At 44.4% G+C, this 20397-nt stretch overlaps 1 protein-coding gene across 2 annotated transcripts in view; it reads left to right on the plus strand.

Annotated features, from left to right (window-relative positions):
- The window catches only part of RYR2 (ryanodine receptor 2), a 544399-nt gene that overhangs the window by 248700 nt on the left and 275302 nt on the right, over nucleotides 1-20397 (plus strand). For both annotated transcript variants that reach the window (XM_053667877.1, XM_053667878.1), the window contains exons 9-10: nucleotides 352-448; nucleotides 14197-14271. In XM_053667877.1, coding sequence (XP_053523852.1) covers nucleotides 352-448; nucleotides 14197-14271 — 172 coding nt within the window. The remainder of the gene's footprint in view (nucleotides 1-351; nucleotides 449-14196; nucleotides 14272-20397) is intronic.

A 20397-nucleotide genomic window follows, 5' to 3' on the forward strand; every position in this document is an offset into this window, starting at 1 on the left:
GATTTTCCATCCTCCAGCGCAGGTGACTCAGAGCTGGGTCACAGCAGTGCTTGCACCTCAGGGTTGGTTCTGATCGTCACCGCCTATGCACGGTCAACTCTGAGCCTAGCCTCGTGTGTGTGTTTCATGGGGGCTTATAGGGTTGGGGAGGTGTTTTCAGTGGGAAGGTCACTAACTGGGGCTCAGGGGCTTGGGGCCCGGAGGCAGCAGGCAAGTGGCCCCGTCCACCCCTGAGATTGGGCCTAAGCCTTATTAGAGCCTGTCTCTCAGCCCATGGAAACAGAAGGTGGGGCCCGGTGATCATCCTGGCAGCATGGTGGTTCACATGTGACTGTGTGTGTGCTCTCACAGGGTATCTGATCGGTGGGGACGTCCTCAGGCTGCTGCATGGACACATGGACGAGTGCCTCACTGTCCCATCTGGAGAGCACGGGGAGGAGCAGCGGAGGTGGGTGACGAGCATGGCCGAGCCTCGTGTTTCCTCACCTGGGTGCAATTTTTAAACCCAGGGTGTGTCTGTTCAGGCCACCAGCATAGTAGAAAGGGGACCACTAATGTCATCCGTTCCCTGAGTACTCATTTGTTGGCCTGCTTAGAACTTCTTCCCCATGTTGTGTTTTTATTACCTATCAAAAAATAGGTAGAATTGCTGGAAAAAATTAAAGCACGCCAAGAAGCGTTGAATTAAATAAACTGAGTTGGAGGAGTGAACACATTAAACAAACCACTGATGTTCCTTAGTTTTAATTAATTTTCATTCTGGAACATTTATTCTTGAGTTCAGATTCAAGATGAGTTATACAAAAAGTATACAAAAGTATAGGATGTTTTTCTGTTACCTCTCAGAGATACCATTTGCAGCCATAGAAAATAAAATTGACTGCTTTCCCTAATATTTTACATGATTATAGTACCTCTCTCATGTTAGTATTTGGCTTTAGGCCAAGGTTGATGTAGTCTGGGTTGTTGATGTATCTGCATTGTTGGGGAAAGTGCGTAATTACTACAAAAACAGAACAGTGTCTGGGATGGTTTGAATGCTCTGCTTTGCCGCATGAAGTCATGATGAACATGATAAATTTAATACATAAGTAAGAGGTCGCTGTGGGAGAAGGCATTGTCTGGATGACTTATTATGTGTCTTTTAAGTTCTGGGGGATGTTTCTCATAGTATTAACATACATGTTTAGGTAACTTATTTAATAAATATTTCTTTTTGTGATTTAAAGATATACCTAGGGACCATTTGAGAAGTTACTAGTCATTATTAGCGAGCTGCTCACCTGGGAAAGGTTCCTGAGATCTGGGGGCTTGTCTTACCCATGTCACCCCATGGACCCAGCTTACACAACGACTGGAAAAGTCCCCGAACTGGAAACACTGCTTTTAGCAGGTTCGGAAGCAGGCGCTGGAGGTGTCGACAGTGTTTGTATAAAAGACTAGAGGGAGTTCAGAAAGCAGATGGTTTGAGGAATTAATTCCAAACAGAAGAAAGAGAGAAAGACTCCCAAGGGGCGGTGGAGTGCCCCGGGAACAGCCGTGGTTCTAGGGGAACCAGGGGAGGACGGGAAGGTGGGAGTCAGTGGAGAGAGCAGACCTGGCCCCTCCTGGCTGCTCTGCCCCCAGCTGGTTAGGAAGGGGCGGAGTCTGGGGTGAGATGGGCAGGCCCTGTTTAAAATATAGCCCTGAGGGGCAGGAGGGCTCCAGTCGGAGGTGGGGAGGCTCTGAGTCTGGGAGACTGACCAGAAGAGGGCTGTTGTCCTCATCCATGTGGGGAACAGTGAGGAAGTCAACCTGGGGAGTGGCCTCCCAGCTGCAGTGGGGCCTGGAGCAGGGATGGTGAGGCCAGACAGGTGGCCCATCGTAGGGGTGCTCGCGGTGTGGGCTGTGGGTGCCGGCATGGGATCCGGGGCAACTGTAGGCTTTAAGAGAAGAGACTGGAGGAGGTGGGCAGGCTGGGACAAAGGGCCTTTGGACGTGGTGAGCGAAGAGACCCTTGGGGCATCATGCAGGAAATCTGAGTGTTTGAGTCTTGGACTCAGAGCCAGGGTTGGATCTTGATTTCAGGTGCCCGGGGAGCATGCAGGGGATGGGATGGGTGAGCAGAAGTTGGGGCAAGCTTGTCAGTCCGGCATTGCGTCAGAAAGGCTGCAAAGCCTCTGACGGTCCAAGCAGAGAGGAGGATGCTGGCAGTAGGATGTGGGCAGGTGAGAAGTCTGCAGGACTCAGATGACTGGGTGGTCTCTGCCAGGAGCAGAGGAGGGGTGCCGCTGTGGTGGGTGCTGTGGTGGTACATACCGACGGGGGCAGGTTGAGGCTGCTCCACAGCCTGTGACGCGCTAAGTGACTCTCATCCATGGAGTGGTCTTGACCCTCTTCTCTTTCTGCAGGCAGGTGGGGGCCCCTAGTGAGGGCAAAGGCCAGTTGTGCGCCGTGTGCTGGTGACTCAGGTTCTGTAAGGGCCCTTTTCCACTCTGTAAAGTGCAGCCAGGTGCCCAGCAGCGGCTGCTTCTCACGGCGGTTGTGAACATTCAGTGAGAACATGCCTGTGACGTGCTTGATGCTTATGAAGAAATCAACACGTTTTTGTTGTGGTGACTGTTTAGACATAAGAGTGGCCTTTAGTCAGATGCGGAAAAGTTGGAGGCATCCTGGCATGTGGGTGGCAGCCCGGGAGAGCAGAGATGTCAGGGGAAGAGACACTGACTCCTTCTGAACAAGCCTCAGGCGCTTCTGTGGTGAGCCAGGCTCCCGGGGATGGGTGAGCATAGTTTTGTTTTAATAGTTGGATGTTTTCATTCTCAGATAGGAATATGCTGTGTCAGATCCCAGACTGCTTGCCTGAGCTCACTGGCAGGGGCCACAGGTGCTTGCCTGCCCGACCTCTGGGCATCTGTGTGTAACTGGCGTCTCCTTGTATGCTCACCTGCTGAGTACACACCCCTTAGCCCTGCAGACTGCTGGCTGTCACTGCAGAGAAAACCAGGGGGTTGCAAATGTTTTGATACTGTTCTGTACCCACTCTCCCATCCACACGTGGAAGTCTGCCCCTCTGGAAATGTTTTCTATGTGATGTTGATAATTTCTGGGTCACATTGAGGTCAATGTGTCGCAGCTCTTCCTGGGTAGGGATGTCGGTAGGAACCCCTCTCCCCCCCCCCCCCAGCGCCCTTCCTTCAGCATGTTGGTACGGGTGAAATTAAACCAGCGTGGCTGTCAGATCACGCCTAGAGGGTGGGAGCGGCAGAAGTGGGCAGCCGGGCCACACGTGTTCTCCAGAAGGAAGGGTTGTACTCGTCTTGATTGCATGGTGAGACAGAGCCATTATTTGTGCGCAAAGATAAAAATAACTCCTTCATTTTACATGTACAGAGCACTTCATTATTTCAGATCTTTGGGTAGACATGTTTCTGGCTCCCTCTGTCCTCACCCTGGGACAGCAGTGGCTCCAGGACCTGGGCGGAACTGCACTACCCGAGGGTAGCCTGTCTAAGCGACAACCTGTCTGGGGGGAGACACATGAGGACAACCTAACGGGTATTTGATTTATTCTAAGAAGAGTAAAACAGTCTGACTTTTGGACAGTGGTTTGTAAGCTGGACCAGTTCCACAGAAATACATGAAATTCTTATTCCTCATCGCTCTTTGTTGTAATATGATCTGGCTGTCCCCACGGATGGTGTCCTGTTCCTGAAGCGAACTACTGAAGTTGACTCAGGTTTGTTGTGAGAGGTGGTGGACTCGTAAGGAGATGGCCAGAGTGACACTTGAGTAATTTGGGAACACGTTGTGCTTCCTGGCTGCTGTGTCCGTTCCGTCGACAGTTACGGAATGTGCATAACTGTGGGACTGAAACTGCGCTTGGACGGTGGGCCGAACACCTGCAGGCACAGCGGGTGTCTCCAGCTTCTCCCTCACACTGGGTTCTGTGTGCATGTGCTGCCTTTGCTCTCGTGGAAGGACTAAAGACATTGTTCCAATGACGAGCGTGGAGGTCAAGATTAAATGGAATTAGATGGGAGAATGACGCCTACTGAGTGACGCCTTAGTTTTCCCTACGCTTCCTGCTCGTGTTCCTTTTGGGGCTAAATTCTGACACACTTCTGGAATACAGCACTGCTGTTGTTTCAAGTGTCTTGAGATTTTTCTAGGAAGACATATGGCTGTAAATCACTGATAGACAACCTGTCCAAACAATAGCAAAAGTAGTAAAGATACAATCTGCAGAAGTGTGAGCAGTTGGGCAGAAGGCAGAGATGCTTCAAGCAGTAACTGTGGAATTGCGGTTTCTCAGTTCTCTCTCTCGTCAGGCAGTGAGAGAGGGCAAATTAGGGAGAGAGGTTTTGGTGCTTGTCAGATGCAACCTAGTGTTCTAATTATTGCTTTAAAAATATACTTTCAAACTGATGGCTTCCAGAGGGGCCGAGCCTGGCAGGCTGGGTGGAAAAGGGGGAGGAGGTACGAAGCACAAGTCGGTAGTCACAGAACAGTCACGGAGACGCAAAGTGCAGCCTAGGGAATCCAGTCAGTGTAGCAACCAAGTGCAGTTCCAGGTGGTGCTCGAATAATTGGGGAGGCCACTTCCTGAATGATGTTGCTGTTAACCACCATGTGGTACAGCTGAAGCTGATATAACAATGTCAACTGTAATTGAAAATGAAAGAAGATGAATAAGCTTTCATTCTGGAGGCTTGGAATTTGATTACCAGTTTTTGTTTTAAGGATGAAGTACGTTGTATGGGGAGTCTCTCCTGTTCTACACTCTGTCTCTGGACCGTGTCTTATTACTTTGTCCATCGTTATGTGACTGATGAAGTGTGCATACACACTCATGGATTAAACATGTACCATCTGAATTAAGGATGCCATACTTTTAATAAATTTTAAAATGAATAAGGGGAATATTATTCAGAGTTGTTATTCAGGACCTGTGATTTGGAAACCAGTATTAGGAAAACATTTTTTGAGAACCATTATTTGTACGTTAAAAGAGATTTTGCCATATAGCTCCTAAGTAGTTTTATTCATTCAATAAAAAGTTGCGACATGACTAGCATGTCCTGGGTGCCCAGATCATAGTAGCAGACAAAAAGAGGGACAGTTTCATTCCTCAGGAGATGGCCAGCACAAGCACAGGTGTGCTTATTTGTAAATGCACGCAGGTGATATTGATAAATGTGGTAGGCGATGATAGGCGTTCCAGAGAACGATGAGAGAAGGAAGCGGAGAGTGTTTCTGTTTACAGGTGTGTTTGAGAGCGAGGAGAGAGCGAGGGAGAGGTGGGGTCAGTCAGAAGGGGGAGCTGTTTCTCTTCTGCAGCTCGTCAGGCGTTCCTGGGCACAGACTTGCTGTGTCTTGTAACTGTCACATGCAGGGCGGTTAAGTCACCCTTTCCGGCATCGTCTGGGAATAAATGGCACATGTGAGACTTTCGAGAATGTGACTCAGCAGGCTTCTGCTGAATGTATGCAGGAAAACATTTTTTTGCCTCTGTGCCCCTTTTAATATTATGATGATTTAATGAGTTTACTTGTAAATAATTGATAAGGCATGAGATGGGTTTGATTAATGAATTAAGTGTCTCAGTCTGGCTTAGATGCATGGCTTGTGTCTGGGAACACCACTGGATGACTAATGTCCCTGAAGGATTCGAGTGTGCTCAGTCCCTGCCTGGGAGGAAGCTCCAGGACTGTCCAGGACGACCTCAGTGCCTCAGGCCTCTCTTCCTCCTCAGCCACCCAGGTCCCTGCCAGGCCGTCTCTATACCTGGTGGGCCTGGGCCTGGGAATGGGATGGATTTGCTGAGTGTATTTATAAAGATCTTGTATATGGATTTATTTTTAGAGAGAGGGGAAGGGAAGAAGAAAGAGAGGGAGAGAAACATCAGTGTGTGGTCGCCTCTCACTCACCCCTACTGGAGACCTGGCCCACAACCCAGGCATGTGCCCTGACTGGGAATCAAACTGGTGACCCTTTGGTTTGCAGACCTGCACTCAGTCCACTGAGCCACACCAGCCAGGGCTGCAGAGTGGCTTTGATGGAAACAGGATGTAAAGGAGAGCAATTTTCTCTTCTTTGCCCTTTCTGCCTTGAGGGAGATTCACTCTTCTCCCCAAACTTGATGCTAACTGAGAGCAGATGCCCTGGCCCTTCCTCAGCCCCATCTCATCAGGCAGTGGGACTCAGCGGGGGCCACACTCTCAGGGGTGGCCGGGCGAGAAGGCATCCCAAGTCTGAAGGCAAAGGATTGGAAACATTCCCGGAGTCTCAGTAGAAATGAAAAAACAACCAAGGCATTTGATGCACTTAAAATGAGTGAATTGAAAAAGAGATAGTGGATTAACAATCAACAGGGACTAAGGAGGGGACAGAGGGACTGGAGTTGTAGTAGAAACGACCAAAATGGTAGCACAGGACTCAGTAGAGAACAGGCATGTTAGGAGGGGGTTTGGGACCCTTGGGGTAGGTGAAGCTGACAAGAACCAGCCCATCTTGGAGAGGAAGCACTGGTCTCTCATCGGGAAGTGTTGTGTGAACTGCAGGGTTTTGTAGGTCATCTCCATCAAGCTGAGGAAGTTCCCCTCTGTTCCCAGTTTTCTGAGTTTATCATGAATGGATGTTGGATGTGGTCAAATGCTTTTGCATTTACTGATAGCATGTGATGATTTTTATTCTTTAGCCTGCTGCTGTGATGGATTTTATGCATGTTCAGTGGCATTGTAATTAATGATCTTGTGTGTACAAAAATAATTATTTTTGCTACATACATTGCTGATAAACATTTCTTTTGAGATAAAAATGGTGAAGATTCTGTAGATACCAATTATGACTTTTATAACCTATTTTATTGAGATTTCAAAAAATACTGATTTTTAAGTATAAAAACATTCTTAAAGGAGAATTGAATTCTGTCATCCATGATGCATTCATTAAACATTAAGTTAGGAAAAATGAATGATTCTGATACTGTGTTACTGTCTAGCATTATAGTAACTAAAATACATTGATAAAGCTATTTGCATCCTTACTGAATTCTATATGAATACTCCATAAGCATTTTAATTGACCGGTCAATCCTCAGAGGCTGTCAAGCCACTCCTTTGTTTTTAACCTGTATGATTGATTCACTACCAAAATTTGAGGTGACTGACTGAATTACCTTTTCTTACTGTTATGTTCTATTTGGTATTTAGCATTTGTAACATATTCTAGCCTCTTTCTGGACAAAAATGAAGCCAGAATACATGAAAAACTAGAACTCCAGTTGCAGTGTCCCTCCCTTTAAAATCACTGGGAAAAATTGGAGTCAGTGGTACTGTGGTGATCATCGATCTGCCATCTGTTCAGTTTTAAAGTAATATGGGGGGGGCCAAAAAACCCAGAATTTATTTATAAAATATTGTGTATTATTTCATGTTTTAAACTTTGGTCACCTGCAAAGCACTCTCCATTTGATGCAGTATGCCCATTGAGACTTTTTTCCACCACTCAAAACAGTTTTGAACTCATTGATTTTGATGCCTTTTAGTGCTTCTGTCATTTTTTGTATCACCTCTTCCACATTGGCACAACATTTCCCTCTGAGGACTGTTTTCATCGGAGAGATTCAGGAAGGTTGCTGTGGTTGAGACTGGGTGAATAGGGAGAGATGGACATGGAGATCATGCTGTTTTTGGTCAGAAACTGCTGAACACTCAGCTCGGTGTGGGCAGATACACTTGTAAATCATGGATTGTGAAATGGGCAAATGCATTGAGTTTTCAAAAGAAATTCACTGAAGCTAAACACAGCCTCTCACAACAATGCCTGCTGGTGCAGCAATACAGGTGAGTTTCTAGAACACTCACCTAGACGGGGAACCCTGTCCTACAAGGGGCCTGCCCTCCCGAAGATAGTTCTGAATTTTGGGGTTCCACCCTTCTATATTCACTCCTTTACACTTCCTTATTTGAGGCAACACAGGTAGATTGAAAATGACCTCGTATTCTTTTCATAATTTAGAAATAAGGCATTTGTGTTTCTTATACTTCATTGATCAAACTGAAATTTTTTGGATATGAGCTAAGTGCTCTGAAATATGCTGAATGTATCTATAATTATCTTGGGAGGGAATATAATGAATCACAATGTGAATATAATTTCATGTTTAGAAATATGATTCAAGCTGGATAAAGTCAACTTCCTAATGATTACTTATTGTAATGTTTAATTTTGTGTATCAACCTGATTGAGCTGGGGGGGGGTGCCCAGATACTTGATCAAACATTAATTTGGGTATTTTTGTGAGGGTGTTTTTGGATAAATTTGACATTGAAATTGATAGACTGATAGAGCCAGTTGCCCTTTATGGTGTGGGTGGGCCTCATCTCATCAGTTGAAAGCTGGAGTGGACCGAGCAGCTGACTCTTCCATGAGTCAGAGGGGACTCCCCCTGCCTTTGTTGCTGCCTTTGTGCTGAGACCTCAGTTGTCCACCTTGGACTGGCACTGAAATATTGGCTCTTTTGAGTCTGGAACCTGGTGTCACTCTTCGGACTGGACCTCACCCGCCAGTTCTCCTGGGTCTGCAGCTTGCCCCTGGCAGACCCTGGGACTTGTTAGCCTCCATGACTGCATGATTTGTATGTGAAGTTTAAGACTACAGAGATAAATAAAATACTTTGTTGCATAGAACCACTGGAAGCAAAAGGACTGTGTAATCCATGGCTAATAACATGCAGGAAGCGGGCCAGCACCCTAAGAAGAGGCTAGCGAGGAGGTGGTCTCAGCTGTGCCTTCATTTTCTACTTGGCTGTCCCAAGTGATTTTATAAGTTAGCACTTCCTATATGTTTGATGACAAATAAGTTCAACGAACAATATCTGTCCTTAATTTCCCATCTGGAAAGATGGAACATAACACCCCCACCATCATCATCCACCCACCGAGCCAACGTTTCCCCTGAAGGCTCTTCCAGGTGGTCGCGTGGACTCTGTCCTCCATCCTCTCTCAATGGGACCCAGTGGGAATTGGCTTCATTTACCTGTGAGGAAACGAGGCACCCAGAAGTTAGGTAACTTTGCACAAGTCCATCTGAGGAAGTGACATCTTCAGGAAATTAATAACCATCAAGTGTGAGAGTGACTTAGTACGTTTTCCATCCCTACAAACTGTGAGCTCACACCTGTGACGCCCCCAGTGAAGGTGCCCATTGGCTTCACGTGCAAGGAGGTGGGGGCCTTGTGGGTGGAGGGTGCCCTCTCTAGCATTGGATCATTTATTATAAATTGTTTCATGATTCTGTGCTGAGGTCCACAGATAGGAATTGTGTATTCTGTAAACTTTCTTTATATCTGTGCCAGCAGTCCTGGCTGGTGTGGCTTGGTGGATTGAGCACTGGCCTTGGAACCAGAGGGTTGGTAGTTCAATTCCCAGTCAGGGCACATGCCTAGGTTGCAAGCCAGGTGTCCAGTAGGGGTGCATGAGAGGCAACCACACATTGATGTTTCTCTCCCTTCCCCTCTCTCTAAAAATAAACAAATAAAATCTTTTAAAAAATCCTATGGCAATGTCTGGGGAATGGTCTGGCTGTGAAGAGCTTGTAAGTGCTTGGGCTTTTCCCAGTCCTCTGGTGCTGGATTTTCCTGGGCCGCGGGGTTCTGCAGATGACCTGTCCAAGTCTTCGAGGGGCCTCTTTATCCTGAGAAGTAAGTGATTTGACAATTGGAATAAGACTTAAATTGTATTTTGTGATCAAAAATACAAAATTAGCTCACTGCTTTCCTTTCAGTGGACGATACCATAATGCTCCTGAAGAGTGGAGATGATGACATAATAGGGAGAATTGTACTCGTTAAAAGAAAAACCTGAAGGGGCTTCTTCAGGCAGTTCTGTGTGGTGAGCCTGAAATACCAGCCCTGTAAGGAGCTGTATTGTATGGTGGTGATGCGTCATGTGGACGTAAATTGGGGCTGGGAGCCTGGGGTTGTCGAGGCACCCTGAACAAGGCACGCACTGCACACTGCTGGGTCTGAGGTGCCGGCTTTGTAAGACTCCTCAGGAAGTGACACTGACTTTGACTGTTTCTGATTTGTAGCTGGGAGATACTTTACACATTTTTGTTACAAATAATATGAGTGGCTAATTACCTGCACAGGTGCCTGTATCTTTTCATGTCCCTGGGCCTCCCCTTGAATTTCGGCATCTTTCCTGACGTGTGTGTTGAAGTCTCCTGGAATGACGAGCTCGAAGCTGCTGGTGTATGATCGCTTAGTGACTCCGGCTTCCTTTGGAGTTGTCCTGTTGGTAGGGGCGTTTGCTGTGAAAATGATCACTTAGTTGTGTGAGCTTAAATTTGGTCTCTAAGACCTTTTGGTAAAGTAGCTGGGCTTCAAACAGTTGTGTTCCTGGACTCACGCTTCATACTGGAGACAGGTGGCAGGGACAACGGACAGTCCCTTCCTAGGAAAGGGGCCTCTCTAGCTGGGCCGATTTCCATGTGTGTCTGAGTGCCCTTTGTGCTGTTTGCGGAGGACCAAGGGTCTGGGACTCTGGGTGGTGATCTTATGATGCCTGTTTCCAGTCTGAAGTGGCCCATGAAGCCATGAGGAGTCTACCGTTTACGTCCTTCTGCACCCGCCACATGTTTACATGGGGATCCTGTGTGACAGCAGATTCCCCAGTCCCAACAAAGTTGTGCCTACTCATCAGATGCTCCTCCCTTGCCAGGGAAGTGGTTTAAACCCATACAGAGAAATGATTAAAGGAAGAAGTCCCCTTTGGGGAACAAATAGTCAAGAAAGTCAGCCTGATAAAACTGAAAATATTTTAGGTAGGAAGGGGAATGCAACTTTTGCTTTTATATCTTTGTTTTTAAATATTTTCCCCTAAATTAAAAATATCATTAAATTTCTACTTATATAAGTGATAAAAAACATTGTCAAATTCAATCAATAAAGGAAAAGTTGTGAAAGTGAGTAAAACATTCGAATAATTCTCCTTATACTTATTATGGATAATATATACAATTTTACATAAACATGTATTTATGCTATTTGTATCTTAGAATCTGTTTTATTTTGGTTTTCAAGCTCAATTCCTATGTACTTTTCCCCATGTAATTAAGAGTTGGAGCATGGTGTTCACGATTCAACAACTTTCTTTGCCCTCAGGCAGATATTGCTGCATGTGCACACACACCCCCCATACACAGGTCATGGATTTGAAGTGACTTATTGTTGTGCAGAAAAGCGCATGTCATTTGCTTTCCTGTATCTTCTTTATCTTATTCAACGAATCAGAGGCTCTCTTCCTCTTTTGATTTCTCTTGGTTCGTTTTGTTCTCTTTTTTTCCTCTTCAGACAGCTCTTTAGTTCCTGTGTTTTCATTATGTCTTCTTTAATGACTAAGGGATTGCAGGCTGAGGCTTTCGCGGTTGCCCCGGGAATCATGGGTGGTTACGAAGTGTTCTTCTCTTCATCGTCTTCTACACAGGGTCTCCTTTCTCTTTCCTCTCTGACCCGTGAATCATTTAGAAGAGTTTCCTTAATTTTCCAACTTGTTGTTTGTTTTGTCTGTTTAGTATCTGTTTTTAAATTTTCTTGATTATGATCAGGAAATGTGATGAGTAAATATCTTTACTTCTACAAGAATGTGATACCCCTGGCTGGTGTTGCTCAGTTGGTTGGAGCATTGTTCTGTGGCCGTGGAGTTGAGGGTTAGGGTTAGATTCCTGGTTAGGGCACAGGCCTAGGTTGCGGGTTCCATCCCCAGTCTGGGTGTTTATAGGAGGCAATCAGTTGATGTTTCTCTGTCTTCCCAGTGGATGCTTCTCCCTTGCACTGGTGTTCCTCTCTCTGCCTTCTTCTCTCCTAGAAAGCAGTGAAAAAACATGCTAGGTGAGGATTAAAAAAATAAGTAAAAGAACCTGATAAGATAATCTTTGTGGCCAAGTACAAGAGCTTTATTAAAGTTCTGATTGACTTAAACATCTCTATTTGCGTGTGTGTACCTTCATATGTACACACACACGGCAAACATGGCTTCTGTGCTTTGTCGTTTATTATTTTTCAAGTATACGCCCAGAGATTCTGGTTTCTTGGTCTGTGAGTCGTCTGTGCATTGGCGGTGGGAAGGGTCTCTAGCTGATTCTTACATACAGCTGATGCTAAGCATCCGGCCCCAATGAAATAGTGGTTCCGGCCCCGTGGAACAGCCCCGCCAGCTCCACTGGGGGATGTGTTAGAAACACCAGTGCCTGGGCCTCACCCAGTTTGGCTAAACCGGGAAGCGCAGGGTGAGTCTGACCCTCACTGAGGACTGAGAATCTCTGCAGCAGCACTTGACACTGAGGGTGGCTTCGTCCCCCAGGAGACATTTGGGAATGTCTGGAAACTTTTTTGGTTTCACAGCTGGGGTGTGGGACAGGGATGGCTTCTGCTGGCATTTAGGGGTGGAGGCGAGGGACGTGGTGACTGCCCTCTGGCGCACAGCCCAGAAGGACACCAGGGTGCCTCTGAGATGCAGATGGACCACGACTTTCCAACTGGGCTGCACACTCTGACCAGCCGGGGAGTGGTCACCGACTCTGCCTCCTGACTTGGTCATGATGAGGCCACGACATGGGATTTCTAAAAGCTGCCCACAAGATTACATTCACAGCCACGGTTGAAAGTCACAGACAGGCTGTTGACACAGCTAAAACCCTCAGGTTGTGATGGACGGAGCAGGACGGGCCTGAACCTGCTGATCAGCTTTCACACAAAAAGAGAGATAAGTGGCCATCTTACCTCCTAAGGTGAAGGAACAGGAAGACAAGACGCCAACTTCTGAACTTGCCCAAAAATCAGACTTCAGCTTGAACAAGCTTCTACACTGCTAGATCTAACTACCAATTTAGAAGTTCAAGCTCAATGCACAGTGAGCAGGTTATCAGCAAAATCCGGAGTATAGAAAGTGCTCCAGGATACGTGGCACCAGTTTTCTCAACACATCTGAAGAAGGGAAAACAAAGGAGAGGAAGGGAGGATGGTGCTAGACTAGAAGAAATTTATGACATCTAACCAATTTGTGCATCTTCTTTGGATCTCGATTTCAAAAAGCAACAGCACATGATGTTTTTGAGATAATCGGGAAAGATGGATCACTGAATGGATATTTCATGAAAACAAATGACGTCCATGGTTTCAGGTCATCTGTGGAGGGATGACTAGAGGTTCTGGGAGACACAGGACAGACCCTGTGTTGGTCGGTGATGGAGGGGTGTGCGGCCGTGTGGGGTTATCACAGTGTTCTCTCCATACTTCTGCATGTGAGGGCAGTCCGCAGTGAGAACAGGATGAGAAGGCACGTGCAGGTAGGTGAGAAGAAGAGCAGGTGGGGCTGGTGTCAGCCCACTGCCATGGTGGGAGGGGTTTCCACAGTGCTGAAAAAGGCCCACTGGGGTTGGGGACGAGGGTCACTGATGGCATCTGCTTCGTGCAAGAGTGAGTCTGGAAGCAGGATCCGGGCGCTCATTGGAGGGGTGCTGGAGAGGAAGACGTGGCCAACACGCTGAGGCGCTGAGGGCCCAGGGTTGTGGTGCAGGAGAGAGGTCTGGCGGAGCAGGGGACAGGGAGACTCTGGTTTCCTCAGACGGCCGTGCGGGTGGCACCAAGGTCCGTTCCGCTAATGAGAATAGTTACTTTGTGCTGCTAGCAAATGGTTATTATGAGGGCTTTGGAATTTGGGATGTGTGTGATGAACATTCAAATAAATTTTCCTTTTCTAAAATATTAAAAATGCTTTCTCATATTGTTTTAAAATGTTTTAAGTATCTAGAACAAAATTTAGACCTGTAAATGATTATGTGAATGTTTTTTAAAAATAATATAGTCACCTACACCTAAAGACATAGCTGAGTAATTTTATGAGCCCGATTTAAGTGAGTGAGTGTATTCTCCACTGGTGGTGGGGAAGGGGGTGGGGGAGACAGCAAGGGGACGAATGGGGTGGGGGGGATGACAGGGGATATGTTAACGTCCATTGTTTATTTAGGGCAGAGTTTTGTTGACCCCTCTCAGTGTGCTCGGTTATTTTTATTTCCAGCTGTATTGTCTCCTTCAAAAAGTATGACTTGCGAGCGTTTGTCCAAAGCTTTCCATTTGTTTTTCTCTCTTAATTAGCTTGGAAAGGAGAGTCCAGGAATGGCATGTGTTAAAATCGGGCTTTTTTTTGACAGGACTGTTCATTATGAAGGTGGAGCTGTATCTGTGCATGCACGGTCCCTGTGGAGACTAGAGACGCTGCGAGTCGCGTGAGTAGAGTGTCTGAATGCAGCCTAAGTGTGTAAGATGTTTCTAGTGCTCCTGATGTGCTGTGTGTGAAATGGTCACGCTAAGGGCTTCCACAGACCAGCACTTGAAGCCCTGGGAGTGGAGCATTTGCCTGCCCTCCCTCCGCCTCCCTTATTTTCCTTTATCAACCTCCACTCACCAGGTGGTAGGTAACCCGCTTTTGTCTTTAGCCTTGTTGTTTTTCGTAACATCATCACACCTGGTCTGTGCATCTCTCAACACAAAATGCTGCTGGGACTGTGACATGGCTTTGGAGGCACAAGCCTGTTGTGCATTTCAAGTCTGGCAGGCTCTGGATTGAACCTTCTTAAAGCACATGCAAAACAGAGAAACCTGAACACAAGCCAGAGCACTGGATCGATGCTGGCAGTTGTTGTTTACTTACAAATAACTTAACAGACGAGTCAGCAGTGTGGATGGTAATACAAAGTTGCTTTGTATTTGTTAAATAAGAATTTATATGTGTGTGTATTTTTATGTGGTGATTTCCAAAAGCTGTTCAGAGATTGGCTTTTAGTTCCTTTAAATAAATGCAATATTGATAATGAAAGTATCATTTTGAACTATGTTTAATAGAACTAAAATAGATTGAAAATGATTATAAGGTTCAGTTCTTTGCCTAAAGCACTGCGTTTTCAATGTATTTGTTCTCTACTACAGTTTCTTTAAAGAAATTATTGATTTTGTATTATAGATTCCATGGATTGGGGGTAAGGAACAATCTTAGTATAGAATAGCTATTTTTTGCCGGTGTAATATTTTGAGGTTAATGCTTATCTGTTGATGATTCAAGTAGTTTGGTGCTCTTCAGTTGTTTTTGCTTATTATCCTAGACAATAATTTTGAAAAACATTGTATCTCCTTGAATATGGTAAGGTATGACATAGGACTATTTTTATCACTTTAAATAGATGCACCAAATATAACTTACAATATATTATAAGCAGTGACATTATCAACTAAAATGGTAACATCATTCTTCTAAAAGTATACCCTGACTCTAAGTATTGTTGTGATTTAGTCCCATTTTATGTATTTACAAATACTTTGACATGGTCTTCTTTAATATTGAAAATTATGTATTATTCTTCTTATTAAAATTGTATTCATGTGACTCTCCCATGACATAATTTTATCCCAGTCATGCTTATGTTTATAAAACTTCTTCTGCTTACTCATACAAAAAATATGTATATAAACTGAATTCCTTTTTTATATTTCCTGTGATGTGTCTATAACTTCTATCTTAACCCTGTTAATTATAAACTGATACATTTCATCTATATAAATAGTTGATCAGATCCACCTAAATATTAAGACATCTGATAAACATTGAACTTAAAGTTAAAATTTATCGAACTACATCTGTTAAAGAGAGGGAAAATAAGAGACAGACTTATAAAGTAAAAGAAAGAAAACTAGTTTTTATGTGCTTCATAAATTATTCAGTGAGTTTAGGGAAAGGGTTTGTAAATATGTAGATGTATATCCTTTAACTTGTGTATTGTACAAATGACAGGTAATTAGAGAAATGACAGAGTCAATAAAAGTGAAGTTTAGATATGTTTTCTTATGAACAGAATCCAGATTTAAAAAATTTATAGATACACCCACCATTCATGATCATGTGCTTGAAGGAATGAAAGTTTCCTGAGCAAATGAGGTCCTAAATCTCAGTTTTTTATTTATATTTATTTTAATTATATTTTAATGATTATGCTATTGCAGTTGCCCCAACTTTCTCCCTTTCTCCCTCCCCCACTCCCTCAGGCAATCCCCACAATCATTGTTCATGTCCGTGGGTCATGTGAATAAGTTCTTTGGATGCTCTATTTTCTATACCTGTACATCCCCATGGCTGCTCTGTAACTACCTATTTGTACTTCTTAATCTCCTCACCGCTTCACCATTCACCCCCTTCCCCTTCCCATCTGGCATCCATCAAAACACTCTCCATGTCCATGATTCTGTCTCTGTTCTTTTTGTTTGCTTAGTTTGTTCTTTAGATTCAATTGGTGATAGATGTATTTATTACCATTTTATTCTTATGAAGACAGTTCTGATCTTTTTCCTTTTCTTAGATAAGTCCCTTTGACATTTCATTATAATAATGGCTTGGTGATGATGAACTCCTTTATTTTTTTCTTGTTTGGGAAGCTCTTTATCTGCCCTTTGATTCTAAATGATATCTTTGCTGGGTAGACCAATCATGACTATGCATCCCTATTTTTCATGACTTTGAATATTTCTTTCCAATCCCTTCTAGCCCACAAAGTTTCTTTTGAGAAATCAGCTGGTGGTCTTATGGGAATTCCCCTGTAGGTAACTAACTTCTTTTCTCTTGCTGCTTACAAAATTCTCTTTGTCTTTCACCTTTGGCATTTTAATTATGTGTCTTGGAGTGGGCCTCATTGCATCCGTTTTGTTTGGGACTCTCTGTGTCTCATGGACTTGTGTGTCTATTTCATTCATTAAGTTAGGGAAGTGTTCTTTCATTATTTTTTCAAGGAGATTTCCAATTTCTTTCTCTTTCTCTTTTTCTGGCACCCCTATGATGCAAGTGTTAGAATACTTGAAGTTGTCCCAGAGGCCGCTTATACTATCCTCCCTTTTTTGGATTCTGTCTTGTTGTTCTGTTGTTTTTCGCTTATGTCCCAAACCATTGATTTGATTCTTGGCTTCATCCACTCTACTGTTGTTTCCCTGCAAATTGTTCTTTTTTTCAATTAGTGAATCCTTTGTTTCTGACTGGACCTATTTCATCCTGTCGAGGTCCTCACTAAGTTCCTTGAGCATCCTGATAACCAGTGTTTTGAACTCTGCATCTGATAGATTGCTTATCTCCCTTTTGTTTAGTTCTTTTTCTGGAGTTTTGATCTGTTCTTTCATCTGGGTCATGTTTCTTTGTCTCCTCACTTTGGCAGCTTTTTTTTGTGTTTGTTTCTATGTATTAGGTAAAGCTGCTATGACTCCCTGCCTTGGTAGTGTGGCCTAATATAGTAGGTATTCTATAGGGTCCAGTGGCACAGCCTCCATTATCACTCAAGCTGGGTATGTGAGGTATGGGTTGAGTACATCCTTCTCTTGTAGTTGAGCCTTAATTGCTGTTGGCAGGTCAATGGGAGGAATTTCCCCAGGGCCAATCGGGTACAAAGACTGGCTGTGACCACTGACCACCAACCTCTGCCCTCCATGGAGGACCAGCTGTGCAGGAGCAGGGTGGTGGTCCTCTGATATAGTCTATAGCTGTCCACTAGGTATGTAGGTCCCCTGTGTACCTAGTGGACAATTGGCTTTGAGATTTCCTGGGTGGTGCAGGCCACGGTTAGCCCCAAGCTGTGTTTTGCCTGGGTCACCCTGCCTGGGCTATAAATCAATCTGAGGTGGCTGCTGCTTGTGTTTGGCTTGGAAATTCCCAAGTGAAGCCAAGCTGTAAACCTAGGGTGGCTGCTGCTTGTGCCACACAGGGGCCACTTAACAAGAACTAAAGGGGCTGGGCTCACTGAGGCCAGCTGTTGCTTGTTTGAGGGCATTTAGGAAGTTGTGAAGCATAAGTCAAGACCAGCCATTCATATGGAAAAGTCTCTGTTAACAGCTTGTGTGGGCCCATAAGTTGGGTAGGATGGAGTCTCGGGATCTTCAGAGCAGAGCAAACAGTTTTTGCCAGGTGATGGAGTCTCAGATATGGCTCTGTGGTTCTGTGACTCTGTTGGGACAGGGTTTAGAAAAAGGGAAGTGGTCTCTCCCTGCCTTTCTGTCTGGGAGAAAGCTGTCCCCCAGCTCTCACTGTGATGCCAGACACTTCAGCTCCTCCCTGTGTGCCACTGGTGCCTTTCAAGCTACTGCCCCAGTGTTGGAGCTCTGAGGGAGTGAATCAAAGTATGTTCATATGTGGGTTCTTTAAGAGGAATAGCTTGGAACTCCAGAAGTTTCTACCACCGACTCAGTCCCTGCTGGTTTTCGCAGCCAAAAGTTATGGAGACTTATCTTCCTGGCACAGAAACCTGGGCTGGGGGCCCCATGTGGGGGGTGGGACTCCTTGGTCCCAAGATATCTCTTCTGAATTTTTATCCACCACATGGGATGCTGGGTCAGCCTGTTCTGCATCTCTGTGTCTCCTACTAGTATGGATGGATGTGGTTTCTTTAATTCCATAGTTGTCAGACTTCCATTCAACTGGATTTCTGATGTTCTGAGTGATGGTTGTTCTGTAATTTATTTGTAATTTTGATGTGGTTATGTGAGTAGGTCAGCTGTGTTTACCTGTGCCACCATCTTGACTGGAAATCTGTGTCAATTTTTAGATTAAAAAAAAAAAGAATGAGGGCTTCCAAACACCTAGAAGGTCTTCACTTTTATTGTCAGCAATATTGATGATGAAGTGTAATTACATAAATCCGATGGTTCTGCACACCTCTCTGTTTCTCATCCATAGCCTGATGCTTGCTGTTGGAAACAAAAAGTGATGTGTTGGTTTTAACTTTCAATGGATGGTTGCTTCATAGAAAGGGCCTGGCCTCCTGGGCAGCCAGGGTGATGGGGCATGCACATCACAGAAGTGTTCATGTCTATACTGACTGCCCCCCAAAGCCCCGGTGACAGGGGACAGCAGGGGATGTGGCAGTAGAAGGCAGAGCAGGTGGTTTGTCAGCCATTTAGAAGGTGAAAGACAGACTTTTTGTTCTACTCTGTGAGGCTGATTGGTACCATTTCACCTTCCTGCCTACAGTGGGAAAACAGGAGGTGCATAGGTAATGTGTCATTATTTTAAAGATTTTTTTTTTCAGATTCTGCTGAATCTTTGAACTGCTTGGTGTTTATTGTAAATGTACAAATTGGACTGCATTTAATTTACACTTCTAATTATATGCAATGGCCACATAATCACTCATTTTTTATACTTAGATAATGATAATCAAAGATCCTGCTTATGTCTGTTTGTTCATTTATTTATTTATTTAAAGTATAGTTTTTTTAGATTTTGTTTATCTTAGAGGGGAAGGGAAGGGAGAGAGAGAGAAATATCAATGTATGGTTGCTTCTCATGGGTCCCCTCCTGGGAACTGGCCTGCAACCCAGGCATGTGCCCTGACTGGGAATTGAACCATGATCCTTTGGTTCACAGGCCCACACTCAATTTACTGAGCTACACCAGCCAGGGCGTATGTTTATTATATGACTTGATTTCTAAAGGTCATTAGTTATGTTATAGTAACTAGTGTTTGGGATGATCTACATATTTTTCTTTAATGAAACCCCAAACTACATATTTGTCATAATTGCAAACTTATGCAAATAAATTTAACATTGTCAAAAGTTTTTCAGTATCATGAACATTTTTATAGTTTTTAATATTAGGAGTTAAATGTAATAGGAAACCTATTCTAGTATTTTACCCCAATGCAAACTTATAAGAACTTTGTAAGTAGGATATATATTAGTTCCTGTAATGGGAATGATCATTGCAATTAAAAATATGCATTATGTATACTTCAAATTCTTCTTTCTTATGTTATAAATAGGTAATATTAGAGGTTGATATATTGTGAAGAATGACCAAATACTCCTCATTCCTTTGAGGTAATTTGAAGTAATTATAAGTAATACAGAGGGACCAGTTTTCTGTTTCCATAGGAAATTGCTTTTTATATCTATGCTATACTACAATTTTCAGTTTTTAGTAAATATTATTTTCTTGCCCCTTGATTCTCCTGGGCTTCTCTTCTTTGGGGGGCCATGGGTATATGAGACCAGGTAATTTGAGTGCCTATAAGCTGAAGAAAATATGCTTAAACATCACAGTGTTTTGCCAATAAGTGGCCAAATTCATTCTATTCTAACAGAATCCCCTTAGTGACTTGCAAGGAGCCCTGTTACAGAGCTTTGAGCATATATGCAAAACGCCCTCTAAAATTGTGGTGAAAAGTGTGTGTTGGTCAGAATTTTGGACTATTGGAAAATGAGGCCCTGGCTGGCATAGCTCAGTGGATTGATTGAGCACGGGCCTGCGAACCAGAGTATCGAAGTTCAATTCCCAGTCAGGGCACATGCCTGGGTTGCAGGCCAGTTCCCAGCAGGGGACACAT

Source organism: Artibeus jamaicensis, unplaced genomic scaffold (assembly GCF_021234435.1).
Source record: "Artibeus jamaicensis isolate MK-2021 breed Jamaican fruit bat unplaced genomic scaffold, CSHL_Jam_final contig_473, whole genome shotgun sequence".
Classification (NCBI taxonomy): domain Eukaryota; kingdom Metazoa; phylum Chordata; class Mammalia; order Chiroptera; family Phyllostomidae; genus Artibeus; species Artibeus jamaicensis.